The 24760-nt window shown below is 40.9% G+C and overlaps 1 protein-coding gene across 1 annotated transcript in view; it reads right to left on the bottom strand.

Moving 5' to 3' along the window:
• Window positions 1-22001, bottom strand: part of bmp1a (bone morphogenetic protein 1a) — an 83478-nt gene extending 61477 nt beyond the window's left edge. The window contains exon 1 of the mRNA XM_036578510.1: window positions 21791-22001. Coding sequence (XP_036434403.1) covers window positions 21791-21929 — 139 coding nt within the window. The 5' untranslated portion in view covers window positions 21930-22001. The remainder of the gene's footprint in view (window positions 1-21790) is intronic.
• Between the last annotated feature and the right edge of the window lie 2759 nt (window positions 22002-24760).

Here is a 24760-nt window from a genome sequence, read left to right as displayed (position 1 = left end):
ACAAAAACAAGGTAGTGATTTGTCTTCAACGAAATAAAGGATGTTTGAAGAGGCTGAAAAAGTTAAAGGAGTAGACTGGCAAAAATTCAAACTGAGTATTTTCTCTTTATCGCGAATGCAGTCGCTCAGCCAAGATATGTCTGGCATCTGAAGTTTGCTACTTCAATTTTGCACTAGAGCTGCGAGGCTAATGTAGCTGACAAGCAATGAAAGCTTTAACACTATGAATTGCAATCATGCAAAGTGCATCGTCACACTACTGCCTCAGTGTAATCTCAAATAGACTTGCTTATGTGAGGTACGAGCTTCCATTAGTTGCTAGCTACGTTAGCCTCATGGCCAGTGCAAAACTAAACAAGCAAACCTCACATGCCAAACGTGCCTTGACCGATCTTGACTGATTACATTTTGAGGTACGCAGAAAATGCCTGTAAATTTGATTTTTTTACTGCAAACTATTCCTTTAACAATACTTAAAAACATGCCTCAACTGAACTAAACAGGGCTACAAATCCCTGCGACGTTACAACAGAAAACCCAAACAAACAGTTGCCAGAGCTTGGCCCCCTCGCTCACTTTTTCTGAGTCTGAACTCTCCAGATAGCAACAACTATTGATGCCAAGGCCGAAGCCACCACACCAGGCGGAACGCCAACCACACATGGCATGGACAGACCGCGTCCTCTTGCCCGGCACAGGCGGCTCTTTTTTTTTTCTGGAACTCTCCAGGGAACCAAAATCCAACCCTCCTCAGAGGTGAGACCCAACTATCCATATTTCTCCACCGGGGCCAAGCTCTTAATCTGCCATGTAATTGTTCTCTCTCCAGGGCCAAGTCCGACGAGGGCAAGTGCACAAACAGGCGACCCGACACCAGCCTGATCTCCCTCTCCTTTTCTTCGCTTTTTGCACGGTTGTCGTGGAGACGCAGTGTTTTTCCCTGCATTAATTCCCTCCGCTGCTTCAGCCGTTGCTCTTGATCATGGCAACTAAAGTCCCGGCGTTCGGTGGCGAGAAAGACGCAGAAGTGGCTTATTGGAGAAAAGGCACAGAATTGCAAGAAGGAGCAAAATTTCGCACAGGGCCCAAAAGACATCAAGCAAATCCAACCGCAGCCATGAACTAATGATCTCAAGTAAATACATCACGGGCACTAATCGAGCAAGGGAACAGGGGATGGAGTGTTTTATGAAAGGGAATAAACGAGTGGAGTGGCAGATGGGGGCCTGGTCTGGCTGGTTGCTTTCCAGACACATTCATTACAAAACACTCAACAGCTGCAGCTTAGCACTGGCACCCATGGAATACACCAGATTTCATATTTGAGACTGGGAGAGGACCATGGGATTTTGATACACGGTTTTAAATATTCACCACTGAGCTGGCTTATAGTCATTTGTTGACTTCATGGGGCTAAAAGGTTAGACAGAAATGCTACAGAGAGTGTCACACTCAGCGGGTAACTCATTAAATTACTCATTAAATTTCAGACTTCCTGCAGAATTCAGTCGTCGAGATGTAAACAAAGTCAAACAGAGAGGTTTGAGGAAATGGTTCACTGTAGAGAAACTTACAGACTCAGATTCCTTTGCAGTGGTGGTGATAGGAACCAGGGGTCACAATGTCCACAACACAAATAGAGCCATTTTACTTACCATCCAAAGCAATCAGTGAACCTATATGTGTCTTGGGTTTTTATATGTAATGTTTATGGTGGTAAAATAGAGGTAAGTTTTTTTGGGGGGACTATTTTGCCTTTGAAATATAGGCCACTATATTAATGTAAAGCAATCTCAGGCATCAGGCAGTGTATTCTTATCCATTTCATGTAATAACTTTTTGTGAGGGAGCTTTTAGAGGCATGAAGCTCTTCAGACGTCTGGTTCCTATCAACACCACAGTGAATAATTCGTTCTAAGTTTCTGGAGAATGGCACATTACACTTCAAACTTGGAATGACCATTTACACCATAATGTAATTAAGCAGAAATTTTGAAAAAACTGAATTCTGACTAAATTCTTGGGAGCCCTATACAATAACAACTGAGAACCTTTCGATGGATTTAAATGAGATGAGAGCCTTATGATTCCAAAGAATATAAACCAGCTGGGGTTTGCACTAGAACTTCTGTCCAGGCCATTTAGGAAACTTTGTTTATGATTACAGTATCAGTTTGGCTTAACCTAGGGGTGTCCAAACTTTTTTCAAAGAGGGCCAGATTATACTGTGTTGAAATACCTGAAGGCTGACATATTATTCACAAATGATTCAAAATATTAAGCTTTCAGAACATCAGCGCATAGAATCTGAGCTTTCTGTGAGCTACTGTCTCTTATCGCTGTATAAAAGATGCATGAGGCTTCTTCTACTGTTCATTCAGAACAGTTTGGATCGATAAGCGCTTTTAATAAATGATTAAATTGCTGAGTAACAATACAACATGTCTAATGTATTAATCATATTCCTATGTAAGTGTTTCCTTGTCAAAAAATATAATTTGCGAGACAAACTAAACATAAATCTATAAATTGTTGGATTTGTTAGGTAATGTTCTTTACATATGAAATAAACACAGCGTAGCCACGTTTTTGTTCAACCTTAAAGGATTAATATTCACTACTGAATTTGCTCTGATAAGAAGTTATGCATCTCACCAAAATCAGTTTTCAGTGTTTAGATTGAGCTTTATGTCTGCAGTCTTGACAAAAGGCAGGTCTGGTCAGCCGCCACCATCAGGTGAAGGGAAGAACTGTAACGTACTGGCTGGCGGGCCACTTACAATACACTGTAAAGAAAAAATGTCAGGGGCCAATTAAAATCTGTCCGTGGGCCGCATTTGGCCCTGGGGCTGGACTTTGGACACCCCTGGCTTAACCCATAGCACAAATCTCTTCTGAGCATCTCTTAAAACCTAAGCCATATAACTCTGACTTTCTCAGACATGGTAAAATCCCCTAAATCATGAGTCATCTTTAAGAGTACAAAGGCCGTCTGATATCAGCCACACAACACTGACTCATTTCTTTCTGAGAAGAGCATCTCTAACTAGATGCAGCTCTTGAGACCAATACAAACAGTAGAAATCCGTACAGGCAAACAAGATGTCTTACAAAAAAAAAAATTGCAAAGTATGATGACGGCAGATGTCAGAGACCGCGGGAATTATGTTCCAGCTGCTGCTGGATGAAGGAAAGAACTCTGGGACTTTTGCTGGCGAGACACAAAGCACATTACAGTTAACACCTGACAGGCAAAACACCTGAGGTTTCTCAGGGTATTCCCCTTCCCCTCAGCTCACTTTCACTCTTTCACTGCGGGTACCCGGGCCTACTCCAGCGTCTCTGCCTTGGCTCCTATAGCAGTCTCTACAGGACAAAAACAAAAGCCATCCAGACGCCTACTTTACCCACAGCGGTTACTGTTGAAAAGGCCCATGGGCATAATACGAGGGGTCTAGACAGGTACTTAAAGCTGCCGCCTACAAAATTAGGGTTTTTCTACCCCCTCAGCGGCTTTGAGGTAAGGGGGGGTAGGGGGCCAGAGATCTGAGTTAGACAACAAGGTCCTCGTGCATGACAATACCAGTTACACCTATTAAGCCCCATTAAATACAAACGCAGCATTAACACGTCAATGGTAGCAGTGTATTAGATGAAGGAGGAGGGTCAATCATCGAAGGTCACAAAAGACCAGCATTGTACGTGTCATCAACTACTTGACTCTTTTCTTTAGATGGTCTGGAACATCTCAAAGTTTCTCCCCGAGTCAACAGACAACTTAAAACAAACGAGTTAATCTCACAAACATGAGAAATACTGGGAGCAAACTTAACTAAACATCTAAACTTTAGCTCTTTTTTGGATATCCAAACAATAGTTTTATAATAATTTTTAGTTACATTTTCCAATTTAAGTGAGTTAAATTCTTATTCCCGCTACCCAGTGATGTTTAAAGATATACCTGTATACTGAGTTTTTCCACAACTTCTCTCTGTGAACTTTCTAAATTTCCATCGGCATCAATAAAGTATCTATCTATCCATCTATCTACTTTCAGCGGACTATGTATTTTAAAGCTACTCATTAAAATATACAAAAGTTTGGACGCGCCTGATCAAATGACTTGTTTAATTGATTGTCCAAGTGAAAGTAAGTGAACACATCCGCTACAGGGAATGGACATCTGTACATTTTCATGGACAACTACTGCTTTAGAAACATAAAACGTGGCCTGTGCAAAGTATATTTTAGTCCCCTCTCCAATATGTTTAACAAATAAATACAAACTGTGCACTGAATAAACAGAAAAAGGCCACATTGAAGTCTGCCATGTGTTCACTTGTTTTCAACAACATGCAATTTGACCAACTTCAGCATATGGCTGTATATTCTTTGCAAAATTCAGTGTTTTGCAATTTTATGTCATTACTGCTACACACTGACAGCCACAGGTGTTTCTTTTTACTTGTGCAAGATAACATTTGGATGTTTTGGTTCACACCTTACAGCCATAGACCAACTAAAAAAAAGTAAAACATGATAAATATCAAGAATGAAAAAACACATCACTGCTGTCGGAACAAAACCTCGCATCTCCATTTTTGTCAATTTTGAATTAGTGTCATATTCTGTAAGTGCCTGTTGCCCTCTACATCGTGTGTACGTTTCATGCTAAACGGAGTAAAAGAAACGGCCCAAAATGACTTGGAGAAAAAACTCTGGTTCCACTGACTTACATTAAAAGTAAAGTATGTTTTTCCTTCTCCTGTAAAGTTATCATTTTGAAGATATGAGGTTTTGTTCCGACAGCAGTGATACGTAGACACATAATGAGAACTGTAGTAAAAAAAGTCAAAGAACTTTAAACAGAACAATGAAACTGTTTGATGTACCACAGAGCTCCAGCTAATGTACTAAACTATAAGAATACTGTTGATCTGCATGATGCTTATGAACTCGAATATTTATGAACATGTTCTTAGCAGTTTCAAGACTATGACAGACGTTGCGAAAATCTCATATTTTCCCTGACAAACTATCCAAGATGGAGTGGAACATCTCAAAGTTGTTTTTTTTTGGCAATTTCCTTCCAGGCTGGTTGAATCTAAAGTGAACTTTAACTGTAGCACATCTTAAGTCTTTATGGTATACAAATCACAAGCACAAACCACAGTAATTGCACAGTCTCTAACTGAAAATAGCCTTTCTTGGTGTTGGATTATGGTCATTGTCTCTTGCTCCCTGTCGCGCGGACAGGAACATCTCGTAAACACTGTGGCCCCCTCACTTGTCTTTGCTGTAGAAGCATCTCCAGCTGTTCTTCTTTAGCAAATGCTTACCTTGACGTTTCCTAATGCCATGATTTGAACCCCAGGCTAGAGGAGCTGAGAGCTCACGCGGCTGCATCTCCTCAGAGCCGTAAACACAGCCCAGGCCCGGACGAGCCCCTGGAGGGGGGTTATTCCATAACAAGCGCTGCGGTGCCTTTAGGGCTTGTTAGAGGGACGCCAGGGAAGAAAGAGTGAAGCGGGGGGGGGGGTTTACAGACGGCTGGACTAATAGACGGCCAGAGGGCAAGAGAGACGACTGCAGAAGCCACGCGACCAGTTAGTTGCCTGTCATTCGGAATGCAAACAAGTCGTTTGGCAACTTCTTCCAGCTGAGAAAAGAGCTGTCAGAGGGCCAAAAACAGGACCATAACAATTTGAGGACCTTTAGTGCTTATCCCATTCGGATATTGTTTGGGGCTGTCATACTGACCACTTCAGTGCATAATGAATGAGAGGAGATTGTAAAGACATGTAAAGACATTATAAGTAATTTTGGAACATTTCTATTGGTCCATTCATCATTCAGTTTTCACACAATGTAATGGACAGCTCCCATGTTCAAATAATTTAGAAAAAAAAACAAAAAAAGATACATATATATTTTTTAATCGTCACATAATTCTAGGACTAGAGACTGCACATCCGACAGGGGTGCAACGATTCAAAAAATTCATTATTCGATCCAATACAACACCATGGTGTCTTGATTCGATAGAGCAAAAATAAAACATGGCTAAAAATGTAATGTATAGGTTTTTTTTTTTCATTTTATCATAGTATTCAACTTTGTACAATGTACAAACAAAAGATGTGCTTTATAGTGTCCCAATCTAGTGCTCTAGCCATTAACATGTTAGCCCTGAGCTGACACATGGGTGCCAAGCTAGGATGCTGGTCAAGATACAATGATACGACATAATACAATTTTATATGATTGTATTATAATTATATGATTTTTTAAATGATTGTATTATGATTATATGATGCGCTGAGATTACATTTTTTTACAATACAATATATTTTTACATCCATAATATCAGTACTAATGGGGACAATATCTAATTGCAATTTTTCCGATAAATACTGTAAGTTAAATTTGTTTGTTTTCTAAAAATTAGAGGCCTTTTTCCCTCAAGAGGACCAGCACATGCATTTTTTTCAGGCTTGAGGCTTGAATACTGAATAATATGCCAGACTGCCAGTTCACCAGCTTTGTGTTACTAGGTTAAATTTCCCCACTTAAAACATGTTATGACAATGTTAAATAATGTAGCATATATTTAAAACTGTAGCTCTTGTGCTTTAGCAAGCTGTGATTTTGATACAAAATGATTAACAGCCCGAATTAATCGGTATCAGTATCAGGTTGATATCAGCGGAAAATGCTGAACGAAAAAAAGAACGAATGTAATCCAATCTTGTAACAAATCTAGCTGATTATAAAGCTTACTAATTTCCAAGTGAAGAAACATCAAATATCTGTATCAGTATCGACCGATACTCAAGGCTTCAGTATCGGTATTAGAAGAGAAACAGTGGTATCGGGCCATCTCTAGCAAAGATCCTAATGCTTAACAAATGCTCTACACAGCTTTGCCTTAGTTCAGGGTTCATACAAACCATAAGAACTATAATTTATAAAAGTCACACACATCTTGCACTTTGATGTAAAAACTACAACAATTACAAGGCAGCACACACTACGAATATGCACGTACACACATTCAGAAACACACACACACACTGGGCGAGTGTGATAAATGGAAACAGTTGTTGTGGAGGTAGCAGGGGGTCGGAAGAGCGGCTGCGGTCAGCTAAACCATAACAACCCAATTACTGCAAACACAAGGAGCTATTGATCCAACACACACCACCAAACCAGGCGTTCACTTTTATACGGAAACGCACACGTGTACATCTGACACCTGATGAGCTTAAAGGCTGCTTTGAAATCGTGAAGCAGACAAATGTTACCAATCACCAGCGACGTTTTGAACCCACTGAGGCATGGGTTTCGTGGAAGGGCTTTTTTTTTTGAGTGTTTGAGTTTAATAAATGCAATACAAATCTTTTTTCTGTACCATGTTTTTAAAAATTGAGATTAGGGCCAACTTTTAAATTGGCTGGCAAAACCAACTTACTGTTCCCTTTTGTTAACTTGATGTTCCCAAGCTAGAACAACAAAACTTTACAGGATCGTGGGGCCGATACGGGAACAGTGCGCAGGTGCTTTTGGGAACAATCACAAGTTTTCGTACAGCATTCATTCAAATAAACAAACAAAAAAATAATAAAAACACATTTTCCCGAAGGAAATAAGTGGCAGAACGTCGACAAAATTCAAATCTAACGGCCAAAAATGATGTCACAAAGGAAACTTCACCCAGCCCCTCATAGCCATTACCCACAGACTTACATTACACACACACACATATATTAGAAACCATCTGGGCTACCATAACATGGCCTAGAAACACCTTAGCAACCACCTGGGATACCACAGCAACGGCCTTGTAACACCATTGTAACCATCTGCTATAACATTCACCAGACGGTTATAATACTTTCAGCATCTGCACAACTGTAAATCGACCTGGTCTCATATTTGTCTGACTTGTTTATTACGTTTAAAAGCCCAGTTTTAGGTGCGGTTCCAGTTTGGAACAAGGAGCTCAATGTGAGTCCAAACTGAGATTTGATTTGGCGTGATATTTCATCTGCTCCAAAAATCTGTCACATCAATCAATTCATTTCAAGCTGGGTTTATGTAAAACCACAACCATGTCCAGTTTTCTAAACGTTGATATTCCTTTAAGTCCAGGCATACTTTTATTAAGAGACTCTAAAATACAGCCAGATATCATAAGGTAAAAGCAGCAACAATCTGTTACTGGACAAATCGTCACCAGTCCACTTATACTTGTTTTTTTTTTGTTTGTTTGTTTGTTTGTTTGTTTTTGGACAGTGATGAAATGCAAAGAAATTTCCATTGTTAAACATCTTGTATGGAGAGACAATAAATATCTATACAAACCTATGTAAAATCTAATTGCTACCACATATTGCTGGATATGTGGCGTTTTTATTTACCCCCCAATTAATTTTGTTACATTGCAGAGTTTCTTGTGCATGTTTGTGTATGTGCATTACGTCAAAAATGTCATTAGCAAAAATAAATAAATAAATAAATACCCTCACAACAACCCTCCTACAGTACAGAAGCCTGAGCCACAGGTATTTCTATGCATTTCTGGCCACATTACATTTTTCTTTTTTTTAATCTTACATCGAATGTATTTGGGACTCCTTAAAAAAAGCTATGGCTTGTTTCTATTTTTATTGTTTGGCTTAAAAAAAACTTTCTAGATTCAGAAGTTATTATTAGATTGTTTGATTTCTAATATAAAGAATACAGCTCTAAGTTGTGGTACCAAGGTATTTACCATAGATTACAAGTGTGTATCTCTCTCTCTCTCTCTCTCTCTCTCCTCTCTCTTCTCCATGTATTCAGAGAAAATGAACTCTTTGCGGAGGCGTCTTCTTTCGCAGCAGCAGTGCGAGGGCCAACGCAGCCCAAATCAAGGCCTGCATTTCTTCGTCAGTTTGCATTCTAATTACTGGGCCTAATTGGGCGTGAGTGAGGTGATTGGATTGAGCACTCCCATGGCTTTCAGAATTGCTTCACACTGAAAACAAAGCATATTGTTCTCGCTAATGCATCACACACAGTTTGTCTTTGTTTAGAAGGCAATGCACATATTCTTAATTAACCCAAACCGGGGCCTCCAGAGAATTCACTTAAACAACATTAAGACGAGGCTTTGGATGTGTCAGCTACAGGTGACCTGCAGCAAATCAAATTTATTGATCTACATATTTTGGGGTTCTTTTGTCTTTTCTTTTAAATTGCTTGTGTCAATCATGATGTTTACAGAAAAACATCTGATCAAAAACATTATTGATAGCTTTGCTTTCATATTTGTATTTATTGTTTGTATTGTATTTGAATTATTATTTATTTACAGTCAATTTAGTAGTTTCAAAATGAAATTTCCCTTGTATAGTTATTAAACTTCAGCACAGTCTGATGTGCACCGACGCAAGAGCAAAGGTACGGGACACGCATACGGGACAAAAGAAACAACATTCTAGTACCGTTGTTGGAGGGCCAGAGAAGCTGCCACGTGCTTACAGGTATTTACTAAATTAAACAACTAAAAATGTTTAATTTACTCCAGTTGTACAATATGGTTCGTATTAAAAGTGCAGGGGTATTGTTAGCCACTGTTAACTTACAAAAATAGATTTTCTTCAGCATCTGAAATTGTTTTATTTGGATATATGTAAAGTTAGTATCTGTATCGATACTAGTGTAGATACTTGAATCAATATCAGAACGGAAAAATAGGAATCAGTGCATCCCTCACAGCGACCACAACTGAACTCCCCACATTCACACTACCATACTGTTAGACCCTGTTTACACCTGGTCACTTTGTGAAGTATCTGGATTATATGCTGCTAAAATTTTAAACGCATGCATTTACACTAGGTAGTCAAAAGCGTCTCCAGTTAATCCGACTGAAATCCGATTGCCGTGTGGGGCGGAATGTGCAAATCCAGTTACCAACTGTTTATCAACTGATCAGCAGCTTGTTTTGCACAGTAGCGTCTGTCCATATTGCGATTAAGCATTTCGTTTCACCCAGTCCCCAACCATGTGCGTCCTCCACGATTACCTTCCTCGCAGACACGGATTATGTGCCCAGTGACGGCAGCGGGGAGGAGTTTTGGTTGTACTGGGAGGGGTTTCGGTTGTTTAATGTGTCTTGGAGAGACGGATGTGTTTACGCTGCTATAATGTGGCTCAAATGCCTCTCGGACCACCTCCTGAAGTGGTTTGAGCGATCCGATTTGTATCTGTTCTAAATGGGTGCGTTTACACTATGTGGTTTGGCCTCATCCAGATATAATCCTGATACTCAAGATGCATGAAGTGACCAGGTGTAAACAGGGTCTTAGTTATATGCCATAGTGGGAAAGCACTTGCTGCAGGACATACTTTTACCAGCTACTGCCCTCTCCCTGCTTTCTGTACACAATGTAGAGATTAGAAATATCCTCAGGCCTACTTAAACACTTCACTGCAACAGGAATGCCTCCTCTGCTCATTGCTCACTGTCTGCTTATACTGCTGCCGCTGACAAATTCACTCATCACACATGCATCAGTAGCCATACCCCCGCTCTTCCTTTCGTTCAGACAACTTCAGCTTCTCACTTTCTGCTGCTGTCCTTTCTTCACTCAACACATACAAGCCCCTCCAACCCACCACATAAACATATGCTTAAGAGATCTAGGGGGGGCCCCATGTTGTTTTTTGGGGCCTGCTGTGTCATTATTTGAATAAATGGCAGGAGCAGGCCTGTACAAGTGACTGAGTGGAAGAAATGCTGACACTACTCTCTCCATTTTAGCCTCTTATTTAAGGAGCAATCAATCCTCATGCTAACCTGGACTACAACAACACTAGCATCACATAATCTAAGCCTTTATTAAATGCATATTTCATAATGAACTTTCCAGCATAACTGACAGAGCACTCGTCCAACAGCAAGCAAACGTATAGCCTGGAATAATTCTTTCACAGCTGAGGTGTTTCGAGGTATGGACTTAATGCGTAAGACGTAATAAAATCACAGCTGGGGACTCATATTTTAGGGCTGGTGCTGACAAACTTATCTGTGTAGCCTCGTGAAATGAAATACCAAGAACAGATGTCATCTCTGAAATATTTTGACACTCCCTGTCCTCCCCTAACCTCGCTTTTATCAGGATCAGAAACACTTTTAACCTCAACTTGTAGCACTGAAAAAGCTGAGCATGGCTAAATGTCCTCTGTAAGCTTGATGTCAATGGATTAAGTCAGCTTGTATGAGAAATATGTTGCCTTGTCTGTGTCATTGTTGTCACTGTTACTAAAAATGCTTTAAATAGTCTGTCAAGGCAAATGTCTATGTACATCAAGTCTTCAAAGGTAAGATACAAATAGTGATTAAACATTTCTAACGCCTGCTGTTGTAGTATGGCATAGCTTAGAATGCTTAACTATTTGTTTTTTTAAGTTAGGTGCTAGTTGTTTTCCCTACTTGTTGTGTAAATTACCTCTCAGCTGTCTGATACAAACTCAGTTATGCGGACTTCATTGGTGCTGGTTGGCTTTATCCGAAGCCTGTGTTCTCAATGATGTGTACAGAGTCCTGTTATTGTGATGTAGCTTCAGATTAGGAAGGCTGCACTGGTGTCAGCAGTAGGCTGAAGCCTGATGTCAGTACACTGAGGACACAGCGTGTTTGGAAATGTATAAAATGTTTTTTTTCCAACAAACTTTTCTGGCACAAGGGTTGATCCTGTGTTGATCTCCACTCAAACCTGCCCAAAACATTCCTATATTCAAGAAAGCTATAAGGGTAGAATATCTAATATACAAGCACCAACACTGTTGTTATAAATTTCCAAACATGCTACGTCCCTCAATGCCTTGACATCGGGCTGTAACCTACTGCTGACAGCAGTTCAGTCATCATCATCCTATGTAAACGGAAGCCACAACACAATATCAAGACTGTGTACACATCAACAAGAATGCAGATATCATATACAGCCCTCCAGCCCCAATGAAGCCCACATAACCATGTTCAAACAAGATAACTGACATGTTATTTACAAATTAAAGAGTAAACCTAGCAAACTTAAAAACGTATAACATACTAGCACAGAGGCATCAGAAATGTTTATGCACCATTTATGTAACAGCTAACAGCTAGAAAAAGATCAGATTTACTGAAATGATGGATAAAGTTAGCATTTGTTCTTTTCTTTTATAGAAAATGAACTGGACAGCATAGTGCCTCTAGCAGTGAGCACTGTGACAGATGCACATTCTATCCATTCTGTTCCTTTTCTCTTTTTCTTTTGGGTCTTTCTTATCTTCCTCTGGCATCTGCACATACGTGTGGGTGGAGGGAGGAAGATAGGGGTCTTGTTTCATACTCTCTTGTTGTACTACAATGCTTTGTTTATTACAGTGTACTTCTGTATTATAATGCTTGTGCTAATTTGTAAAAGCAGGTCCCACATCAGCAGCAGAAAAGTGTAGCAAATTTTGAGTGGTGTAAACAAGCTGCAGCGAGCCAGCCAGGAGGACCCTGAACGACCTGCAGTCACGTCAGCTGGCCGACGCAACCCTGCGTGCCTCGGGCTGCTGGACTGGCCAGGGCTGGCACATTCTGAATGACCTACAGTCTGCAGACATCTCCTTCTCCACCCCCCCCTTCTCTCTCTCTCCCTTTCCTTCACTCCTCTCTTTACTCACTCACTCGTTTTCCCTTCCTACCCACGTCTGGACTCCCTGCTCTGTGCCACATCATGGGTGACTCTCCCCTCCAACGGTTTTCCTTCTCTCTGATTGTTCAGACAGACAAGAAGAGAAGAGAAGACAACACAATACTCTCCGACCTTTTCTCTTATGATCTCAATTGCAGGGTTCTTAAGGGAACCCAAAAGAACCCTCTGGCTCCTTTGTTTCTGAACTTGTTCAAATGTAATCCTCTTCCTGAAGATTTCAGGATTGGCTCTAAACAGCATTATGTAAAGCACAAACCCTGGCTTAAATGAACCCTGCTACCTGCCAAAGGGATCTTAAAGCCAAGAACCAGATGTTGTGATGTGATACCACATGGCCCAGATGTTGTCATATGATACCATAAGACCGACTACAGGCACAGACTTATAATCAACCGGGGTCGTGGCTCGTAGCTCATGTTTATTCACCACATGCAACAAAGCATGTTCTGTAAAAACCTGGAAAAGAAATCTGCAACAAAGAAGCAAATTACAAGTGAAACCACCCAAAGTCAAACAGGAAATGCCCTTGCAGAAGCGCTGGGCCACAGAAGTCATTATATCTCCCAAGTGTAAATCTAGCCCACATCCTTTTGCAGACACGAATGTCTGCTGGGTAAAACGAGCTGAGAGAGGCTAAAAGGAGCCAACCAAGTCCGTCAGCATGCTCAACAGGACTAGACCAAAGTGACTTCAGGCTTAAAATAGACAACTGTGCTCGATTTCAATCAAACGGCATCAAACTCAAACAGCTGTGAAGACGCAAGCTCAATTTCACACTACATTAGAACTGAGCATCACATTCTGCATCATACGACAGTGAATGGACAAGATATATCTTTAGATTTATGTCAGGGTAGTAGCAAGTGTTGACAGGCCCCTGACTTCGTAGAATGCTATGATCAAGGCCGCCCAACGTATTAAAGTTGGCCGATCAAGACAGCATTTGGCCAAGAACAGCCAGAAAGTTGGTCATCACCCTCTGGAGATCTACTTTTGTGAAGGTGTGAGGCTTTTACCTCCATCCTAAATCTATCGTACCTCATTCAGCCAAACAAGGACTTCTATAGACTTCCATCAGATGGATCAGGTGCAGTTGATTAGTGATGGAGGTACATTTTTCCCCCCAGTATGTTAAATCGACCAAATAAAAAGTAGCTGTGCATTAAATGTGCAGAAGTGTGTTCTTACAAGATGAAATCTGACCGGGGTGCTCAAACTTTTGCATACGACCGCAGATCTCCAGTAGCAGGGTTGGTGACCCTTCCTCCAACCTCATTAGTATACCCTTGGTAGTTTGCTAAACTGGCATCAGAGTTGATGGGCCTGAAATGATAAGCAGGCACTTGGTGCATATAATAACTTCTAAATTTAGCTTCGAAAACAAGCATTGTACTCGCCCTGGGCGCAGTAACGGCACTTCTTCATAGTGATATTTAGCCTCAATTATAGCAAAATGTCAGCAGCTCCCCAAAGAAAAGCTAAACTTCTCAACTCCCTTTACAAAGGAAAAGTTTTGACGCCGTCAATTCATTCTTCACAGACTCATAGAGCTCATTATGGTGCCCAATCTTTAAAGAGCTCCTGGGATGCTTTCAAGCCTCGAAACTTATATCGTTCCTCTATGATGATGCTATGAAATAGGGCTTCCGTCTTTTTAAGAAGCCAACGTAATGCTCGAGCTGCTGAGGTCTCACTAAACAAAGGCCTTGATTCTACCCCAAACTGCGCAGCTTTGATTAAGGTGCCTTGTAAAAAGGCATAATTAAGGTTTAGCGTTTGTGCTGCGGTCGGCATTCTTTAACATCTTTATCTCCTAGGCCTCCTTATCTGCCCGTACATACGCACACTCACAAGCTCCAAGAAGACAAGACAATGGTTTTTCTTAGTGAATGCAGCTCGAATTCTCCCGAGAATGACATAATGGAATTCAGCGTGTTGAAAAAAGCAATGCTTACTTTAGTATTTAATCATATTAGGCTTCTCTCTCTCTAGCACATGCTGTTCCTCTCTCTCTCGCTCTCCATGTAGCCTCTAACACATCAGCGGGAGGAAAGCATGGCAGGTTGGAACGGTGTAAACAGGCTCCAACGGTTCTTAATGCATTTTACCGCCAACAAAACACAATCTACCTAAGAAGTAAGACGAACAACAGAAAATGGCATCTTTTAGTGGTTTACTAAAGTGAAATATGATGCAAATTACCTCCCTCTGGACTCTTTCTGGACTCGTTCTTTAGTAAAGGCAATGGTTCTATTCAGAATCATGAGCTCTACATGTGCACTCTTTCATGTTTAAATGTGCCTCTGCACAGTGAAATAGGTCTTCAGATTGATGAGGAATGTGTTGTATATGGTTCTGTACAGCTAGAACCTCTTTGAAAATGGTTCTGTATAGTAACAAAAAAGTGTTCTTCAGACTGATGGAGAATGTGTTGGTTCTTCAAGACTTCTTTAGTAAATGCAATGGTTCTATTTAGACACTTTGATGCTTAAATGGTTCTTTACATGGTGAAATGGTTCTTCAGATTGATGAAGAATGTGTTGTACATGGTTCTACACACTTAAAGATGGTTCTTCAAGGCTTCTTTAGTAAAGACAATAATTGTATTTATATGCTTTCATGCTTAAATGGTTCTTCACATGGTGAAATGGTTCTTCAGATTGATAGAGAATGCGCTGTATATGGTTCTACACACTTAAAAAGGATGGTTCTTTGAGGGTTTTTTTAGTAGAGACAATGGTTCAATTTAGAGAATTGGAGAATGTGTTGTATATGGTTCTATACAGAAATTTGTTTAAAATGGTTCTAGCACCAAAAAGTGTTCTGCTATTGTTACAAAGTAAAGCTTGTAACATTAGAAGAGCCTTTTGTGGTGCTATACAGAACCATTTTCAAAAATATACAAGAACCATTTCACCATTCAAAGAACCAATTAAGCATGAAATGGTTCTATATAGAGCTCATGGTTCTAAACAGAACCACTGCCTTTACTAAAGAAATCCTGAAGAACCGTCTTTTTTAAGCGTGTTTATAGAACCTTTTTGAAAATGGTTCTATATAGCACCAAAAACGTTTTTTTCTATTCTTACAAACTTGACATTGTTACAACAGAAGTCGTCTTTTTGGTCCTATATAGAGCCATTTTCAAAAAGGTTCTCTATAGAATCATCTACAACACATTCTCCATCCATAGGAAGAACCTTTTTACCATGCAAAGAACCATTTAAGCATGAAATGCTTCTACATAGAACTCATAGTTCAAAACAGAAGCATTCTCTTTACTAAAGAACCCTTGAAGAACCATCTTTTTTTTTAAAGTGTGCACAGCAACACTAGCATAGCGCTAATGAAGTGACGCAACATTCACAACAGTTGTGCTGTTATGTCCATCTTATGGTGACCTGATAAAGAAAAGACGCAGAAAAATCTTAGAACTGCAGCTGTTTTACAGCCGTGGGTTCATCTGAGGGCTGAAGGCTGAGAGTAGCATCGTGTTTGGCATCACTTTCCACTTTTCTCACTCTCAAATGGAGAAACACAGGAAACCGAAGCTAGCATACAATACAGCTATCAGGCTAACAGGTAAATAACAGTTTTACGTGAAATATTTTCAGTGAAAATACTGAAATTCACCCAAGAACTCAAGTACGTGGCGTTGCAGAACATCTTTCTACCTTTTTTTTTTTAATTTATGAAACCATTTTTAACCAGGATGTAGATACAATTCTATGCTTTATGCTAACAGAAGCCCATAACAGATTAGCTCATTTAGCATATCTTACGCTGCGCTTGACTGAAGCTTGTAACTCAGAATTACAGCTTGACTGAAGCTTGTAACTCGGAATTACAGCTTGACTGAAGCTTGTAACTCGGAATTCGGAGGAAAAACCTCCAAAAGGACAAAATCCAAAATAAAACGGCACAGACACGCAAAAAATTGACACAATTTTGAGCTCCCACTTCCCACAATGTTACTTTAAAAGCACACATTTTACAAAAAAAAACCAAAAATCTGGTAGTTTTGAAAACTGGAAAAACAATTCACAGAAAATTCACACACAAAATCTTTTTAAAAGAGAAAATCCATTTAACAGCTATTCTCTCGCCTCGTCCTTTTGCCACTCTGGCAGAAAAATAGAACTGTGGGATTGTGTGATGTCACCAGCATGCATGGCACATGGCCCGTGTGGTTTTTCCAAGCATCTGGAGGAACAAGAGAGATGGGACTGAGCAACCACATTTTGGGTGAGTGCTGCAACAGGGATTGAGGTCAAAGAGTCTTTTCCTCTCTCTGTTATTAAAACCATGCTAGGAAAGAGTCTGCGTGGTACAGCGTGTGCCAGCAGTGAGAACGGCTTCATTAAATAAGGGACAATAAGTCCTGCATGGAAGTGCGTCTGCGCTGTCTGGATTAAAGCGGAGTTTAGGCACCGTGAGGACATCTGCGAAACAGATGAAGCCAGGCTGCCTCCTTTAAAATGTTCTCTCCACTCTATGAAGACAGATACTGTATCTACCACAGCAACAGAGTTCACTCTTAAAATATGGAATTTACCCAAATCCCCACTGTGCTGGAAGAAGGGCCCAACCAATATGAACATTTTCTGACTAAGAATTTAATGACTAAGAATTTCCGATAACCAACAATTTAGTTATACAACTGCTAGCTGTCAAATGCACTGTCAAATATGATTGTCACTAGGGATGTACAATTATATTGGAATCATATCATTTTTGGAATCATATCATATCAGATATTTGCTTAAATATTGGAGAGATGTTTAGATTTGGCCAATTTTTAAAACCTATATCTAATCATGTATTTATTATAGTCCAAAAGAACAGAATGTGGCAGGGGAACTCCATCAATCTTTCAAAATTTCTGCATAATTAAATGGTTAAGATGTAAACAAAGTCATTTGGAGTGGTTTTGTGACATGCTTCATTCTAGAAAAACTACTAAACTCTAAGAGTCAGAATTGTTCACAGTGGTGGTGATAGGAACCAGACGTCTGAAGAGTTCTAAAGGGCCTCTAAAAGCCCCCTCACAGAAAGTTATTACATGCAATGGTTATGAATACTCAGCCTGATGCCTGAGACAGTGTTTTACAGTAGTTTTTTTATAAAGGTTTGGCCTAAAATGTTTAGATTCTTAACAATTTATTTTAATCTATTCATGGTGGAGGGATACATGGAGGCAAAACAGTCCTCAAGGAATTTTTTTTCCGGATTTTCCACTATTTTGCCACAATTAATATTACATAGAAAAATCTCAGAAAGTATATGTATGTTCACTGATCATTTTGGATAGTAAATAAAATGTCTATATTTGTGTTGTAGACATTGGGACCCCTGGTTCCTATCACCGTCACTATAAAGAAATCAGAGTCTGCAAATTTTTCTATAAATGAACTATTTCACAGCAATCCACTCTGAATGACTTTGTTTATATCTCAACTTCTGAATCATTCAGACACTTTGAAAAACTGGTGGAATTCCCCTTTAAGTTGACGGTGGGCTACCGAGCTAAAATATCTTACTTTTATTCATTTTTCTGGATTTGTAATGCTCTACAAATAAATGACTAATAAATATTTTTTATTCCACAATGCTACTCCAGGTGGATCTAGTTCATATTTCTACATTTGACAAATGTTTATCTATCAGCATCCAAAAACATATATATGAAAAATATCAGATCACAATTCCCATATTGGCGCATTCCCTTATTGTCACATTTCTTAAACTCAAAAAAATGACAGAAATACAACTTATTAAAATATCAATATTAAAAAAGACGTTACATATTGCTGCATTATATGCAACACTTTTGCTGACGCCAACAACCCATGGGACCTCACTATTGGCTGATATTATTGGCCAACTGATAAATCAGTCAGGAAGGAAGGAGACAACAAACATGCTGTACTTAACAAAAATATCGCAATAGTTACTGCAATCCCTTGTAAGCTTTAGTAACTTCCCTCAGTTTGTACCTCTGATTCATATGTGAATCTTAAATCAAGCCATGAAATCCAGCCCCAACGGGTCCTGATTTGGTTTGCCAAAACTGCAGGAACATTTCTGCACAAGCAGATCAATACAGTATTTGACAAACAAGAGAAAAGGAACGGTTCACTCAACCCTGAACAGTGTGTAAACAAAACATCAGTACGCCGGACCTTCTCCTAAAGTCCACTACATTCTTCAAAATGAGGTGTCATTTGGAGGGATGCCACAGAAGAACCAGGGATGAGGGATGGTTCCTTGTAAATGGAAGAATCGCATAATGTAAAGGTCCCCCTAGAACTGTATGTCCAAGGCAAGAGCCTTTTTGGGAACCTTTATTTCTAAGAATGTACAGAAAAGACACCCCCATCTGGAGCCTTTTCCCAGCGGCCCCTCGGGACGGCAAAGATGAAAGGGTTTAATAACTTCATATTACTACAAAGCCGCCCAAGAGGCACATTCGCTAATTCTTTCGCTGTGTTGGCATGAACCCTAGTAAAGGGACTCAAAAAATGCAAAGGGCTTGAGCCAGACTCGGAATCCCCTCGTGCCCGATGCTTACTGGCCCGCCGAGGCCTGGCCGCTTTGGAGCTCTCTCAGCTGTGAAATTCGGGCCTCGCTTCCCCTTTGCGTGCCATGTATCCAAATCTGGTAGAGCTACTAAATGGCAATGGAGGAAAGGACAGAGCTGATGATGCAAGAAGCAAGGCTGTTTAAAAGCGATGGATTTGTTTGTTTACACTGGCAAAGAGGAAGGGTCGGGGGGGGCAGCAGCTGTGTAAAACCGACTGCACTTCAAATTTCACGTCACAGGGTCTTCCCAGCTTTGACTCCTGAGAAATGTTTATCTCTTTTTAGAAACAATGAGCACTGTCTGACGCAAAAGGGGGCCAAGCACCACTTTGATTTTGGCATTAAGACATAAGAACCGTCCAAATCAGGTGAGCAGCACACAAAGTGACACTGCATTCAAAACAGCTTGTGATTCAATGACTGACGCAAACAAAATAAAGCACATCCTGAATATGCATGATAATACATTCTTTTCAAGTTTTGGAATAATTAGAGGTGGGCAGCTTGATGATATTCTACCATTATTGTGATGAGTTTTTTGTTACATACTTTTCTGACCATATTGCTTATAGTGGTCAACTGCATGTTTCATTACAAACTGAGCACAATTAGTTTTATGGAATTGAATGAAGTGCAGGATTAAATAAATCCCACTGTATTCACAGTTTTATAGCTGTTTTTTTAAAGGTAGCTCTACTTGTGCCTTGTGTCAAACCATTGTGATACGTATCATGCTTTGTGAAACCACCCTTAAATATCATATGATTTGACATACCGCTCACCACCACTGACAACATACCGCTGTTGTCAGAACGAAACCTCGTATCCCCAGAATGGTAACTTTACAGGAGAAGGAAAAAACCTACTTTACTTTTAATGTAAGTCAATGGAACCAGAATTTTTCCCAAGCCATTTTGGGCCGTTTCTTTTGGTTCATTCACTATGAAATTTACATACAATGTTAAGGGCAACAGGCATTTTCAGATTATGTGAAAAACTGAAAAACGACAATAACAGAGATACAAGGTTTTGTTCCGACAGCAGCGATATGTTGATATATATTTTTTTTTAAATAATCCGCCCACTCAAATACCAGAAGCTCCATATCACTCCTAAGAACAGCTCAAGAGTCTGAAGAACAGCTATCCACAAAGTTAATCCTCATATGAAAGATCTACAGCACCCGAGCTTTGACGGGTCAACCAGGGTAACCTGCCCGGAATACCAATACGGGCCGGTGGGCTGGGATTATTGTCCCTGAGCCACTTGTAGGGGGGAACAGTGCCTTTCTCAAGGGGTGAAAATGTAAAAATGAACAGCCAAGGGCTCCTTTCAGCTGCAAATGAGGACACGGGAGAAAGCCAGGCCGTGAAAGAGTGAAAAAGAGCAGGATGAAAGAGAGGGGAGGGAGGGAACGAGGGGTGGGAGGAGGAGAGGAGAGGAGTTAATAGAGACGGAGGTCTAGGAGACTTCACTCGTCTCCTGAGCAGCCCTGTCAGAAAAACAGAACGAGGCAGAGAGAGAGAGAGAGGGGGGCTGAAGTCATGTTAAAACTGCCCCTCTATCAGATGACAGCAAATTTCCAGTAATGCCACACACTGCACTCAACGTGCTGGACCCAAACTGACCCCACAAGCTTGACCCAGATCATTCTGACTGTTTTACAGCCATAAGACTGAGATGACGACCAGTGCTATGTCCACAAAGATAATGCAACAGTCTTCCTGACGGGTGCCAGAACTTATGCTTCAAAATAAGTTCTGCTGGACAACAATGACCTGCTGAAAGGGGGGGGGGTGTCAGGGGGCACCGTGACGTAAAGCAGCTCGAGCAGGAAAACCCATCTGTGCAAACTTAACAGCACCAAAGGAGGAATTTGCATTGCAACAAAGTGCAAAACAACAACACCACAACAAACAACAACAGCAGCACGTGACGTCACAGCACGGCAATACAGAAGAGTTCGGAAACTTCTTATTTAACTAAACTTTTCTGCACGAGCAACTTTGCACGCGCTCGCTTAAACTAAGTCACGTTAATGACAACAACAAAAACAACAACAATCAACTTCACGAGCGATTTCTCAGCTCGCGCTCTGACTGTCAGCTCCTGTTTTCGTTGTTTTTTTTTCACTTAGTTAACTGTCTTGGTTAATTTTGTGTGCACGCGCAGAGCGCAGCGTTCAAGTCAAGCGAACAAAAACAAGAAAAGTAGGAGCTCGAGCGGCGCTCTGCAAACCCGGGCTCCTCACCGCTGTCAGCAAAAGCCTTCGGTCTGCACTGCATGCACACTTAACGTTACTGCTCCAGATTTACGTGGCTGTGCGCGGTGGAGGAGGGAGGAGGTAGAGAGGGAGAGAGGGAGAGGGAGAGGGAGAGAGAGAGAGAGGGAGAGAGAGAGAAGGAAAAAAGCACGCTAACGAGAGAGAAAGCAGGTTAAAAAAGCCAAGGCAGCGCTCGCGGGGCTCTCACCGGCTTTGCACGGGTCTTTGTAGTCGATGGCATCCGGCGGCTCCTCGTAGTAAGTGGGCTCGAGCGCGTCCAGCTCGAGGCTGAGCAGCACGCGAAGGGCGGAGAGCAGCAGCAGCACGCAGCTCGCGGCGAGATCCATGACTGAACCGAGAGAGTGGGGACACGGCGCGAGGGAGAGAGTGGAGGACTGAGAGCTGAGGGAGGGAGGAGGGAGGGAGGTTTTAGGGGGGAAATGAGATCCGCGCGGAGGGCGGGTTCTAACAGCACGGCTCTGCCTCCTCTCCGCCTCGCGCTCGGGGCTCCGCAGCAGCGCTGTGATTTGTGGAGGCCGAGCAGCAGGATCAGAGCCAGAGTTCAGCCACCACGGCAGACCTGCTGCCTTCAGTCTCTCTCTCTCACTTATTCACTGACTCGCTCACTCAGTCAGTCTCACTCTCTCACTTATTCACTGACTCTCTCAGTCTCTCACTTTCTCACTTATTCACTGACTCTCTCACTCAGTCTCTCTCTCACTCTCTCACTTATTCACTGACTCTCACTCACTCAGTCTCTCTCACACTCTCACTTATTCACTGACTCTCTCAGTCTCTCTCACTCTCACTTATTCACTGACTCTCTCTCAGTCTCTCTCTCACTCTCTCACTTATTCACTGACTCTCAGTCTCTCACTCTCTCACTTATTCACTGACTCTCACTCACTCAGTCTCTCTCACTCTCACTTATTCACTGACTCGCTCACTCAGTCTCTCTCTCACACTTATTCACTGACTCTCTCACTCAGTCAGTCTCTCTCTCACTCTCTCACTTATTCACTGACTCTCTCAGTCTCCCTCTCTCTCACTCTCACTTATTCACTGACTCTCTCACTCAGTCTCTCTCTCTCTCACTCTCTCACTTATTCACTGACTCTCACTCACTCAGTCTCTCTCACACTCTCACCTATTCACTCTCTCAGTGTCTCTCACTCTCACTTATTCACTGACTCTCTCAGTCTCTCTCTCTCTCTCTCTCACTTATTCACTGACTCTCTCAGTCTCTCTCTCACTTATTCACTGACTCTCTCAGTCTCTCTCTCACTCTCTCACTTATTCACTGACTCTCTCAGTCTCTCTCTCACTCTCTCACTTATTCACTGACTCTCTCACTCACTCAGTCTCTCTCTCTCAATATCTCACTTATTCACTTACTCACTCACTCTCAGTCTCTCTCACTCTCACTTATTCACTGACTCTCTCACTCTCTCAGTCTCTCTCTTTCAATATCTCACTTTTTCACTGACTCTCTCATTCTCTCAGTCTCTCTCACTTATTCACTGACTCTCACTCATTCAGTCTCTCTCACTCTCTCACTTATTCACTGACTCTCACTCAGTCTCTCTCTCTCACTCTCACTTATTCACTGACTCTCTCACTCAGTCTCTCTCTCACTCTCACTTATTCACTGACTCTCTCACTCACTCAGTCTCTCACTCTCTCACTTATTCACTGACTCTCACTCAGTCGCTCTCTCACTTATTCACTGACTCACTTATTTACTGACTCACTTATTCACTGACTCGCTCACTCAGTCTCACTTACTAACTCTCTCATTCACACTCTCACTCAGTCTCTTACATACTCACTCCTTCACTCACTCAATCTCACTCATTTGCTCACTCATTCGCTCACTCACCCAGTGACTGACACTCATTCGTTCACTCTCTCAATCACTCTCTCACTCACACTCACTCACTGACTCTCACCCATTCGCTCACACACTCATTCACTTATTCACTCACTCTCTTACTTATTTACTTACTCATTCACTCCTTCACTCATTCAATCCTTCACTCCTTCATTCATTTACTCTCTTACTCACTCATTCACCCACTCTCACTCATTCATTCACTTACTCACTCATTCAGTCAGTCAGTGATTCACTCAATCATTTTTTCATTGTTACTCCAAATATGAACTTTATTATTTTTTAAAAAGTGGATTGTAAAATTTATTTTTTTTGTTTTATGTTTTGTGTGTTTATTTAATATATATTTTTTAATAGGTAATTAATATTATTATTATTATCATTATTATTAAATATGTTATTATTTTATTCTTCAGTTCAAAGTTCAGTGTTTCGTGTTTTTTGTTTGTTCTATTTACTTTTTTTTACTTTAATCTTTCGTCAACTTCTGTTCAAAAAATGTATGTATTTATTTGTTTGTTTGTTTTTTTTTCTCTTTATAGCCCCTATGTATTTATGTATGTATGTATGTATGTATGTATGTATATGTTTGCGGTTTAAAAGTGTTTGTTGTTTTCACATTTGTTTGGTTGTTATTTATACTCTTAGAGGGGTACACTTTGTTTACCTTTAATGTTGACCTCACTTCAAACGTATTTATTATTATTGTTGTTGTTGTTGTTGTTATTATTATTATTATTCCCCCCTTTTCTTTACTAATATTACAGGGTGATGTCTTTTATTTAAAACACAAACAAGCTTTTCCCAGCTGGACTCTGAATAACCTGCCTGTAATAATCAGGTGATGGTGCCTCAAAACATTCCTGTTATAAACTCCATGGCAACATGATACCAAACCCCCAGACAAAGCCATGTGGGTGTCTGTGTGTGTGTGCACAAACAATGAGCAGAGATGGACGCCAGTTACGGCTGCACACAGAGTCAATGCTAAAATGAGTCTGAATAGAATGCATAATGTGCCGTCACGCCCCAAAACTAGCAGATATGCTGCTCACTTTCTTGTGCGCTCTCAAATGCATGAGTATCAGTGAACGGCGCTGGGCTAATTGGTATGCAGAGCAACAGTAGACTCTATTGATCCGCTGACAGATCTGTCTGTGAGTGTGATATTGACGTTCTTGTACACCATCTCAGTGTATCGCCGCAGCTTTGTGTTAATAGCACTAATCAATGCTGTGTGAAATTAGCCAGAAAGGTTGAAATCTAATTCATTCAATTTTTTTCTGG

The sequence above is a fragment of the Colossoma macropomum genome, unplaced genomic scaffold, assembly GCF_904425465.1.
Source record: "Colossoma macropomum unplaced genomic scaffold, Colossoma_macropomum, whole genome shotgun sequence".
Lineage (NCBI taxonomy): Eukaryota > Metazoa > Chordata > Actinopteri > Characiformes > Serrasalmidae > Colossoma > Colossoma macropomum.
This window is presented reverse-complemented; position numbering and strand designations above follow the sequence as displayed.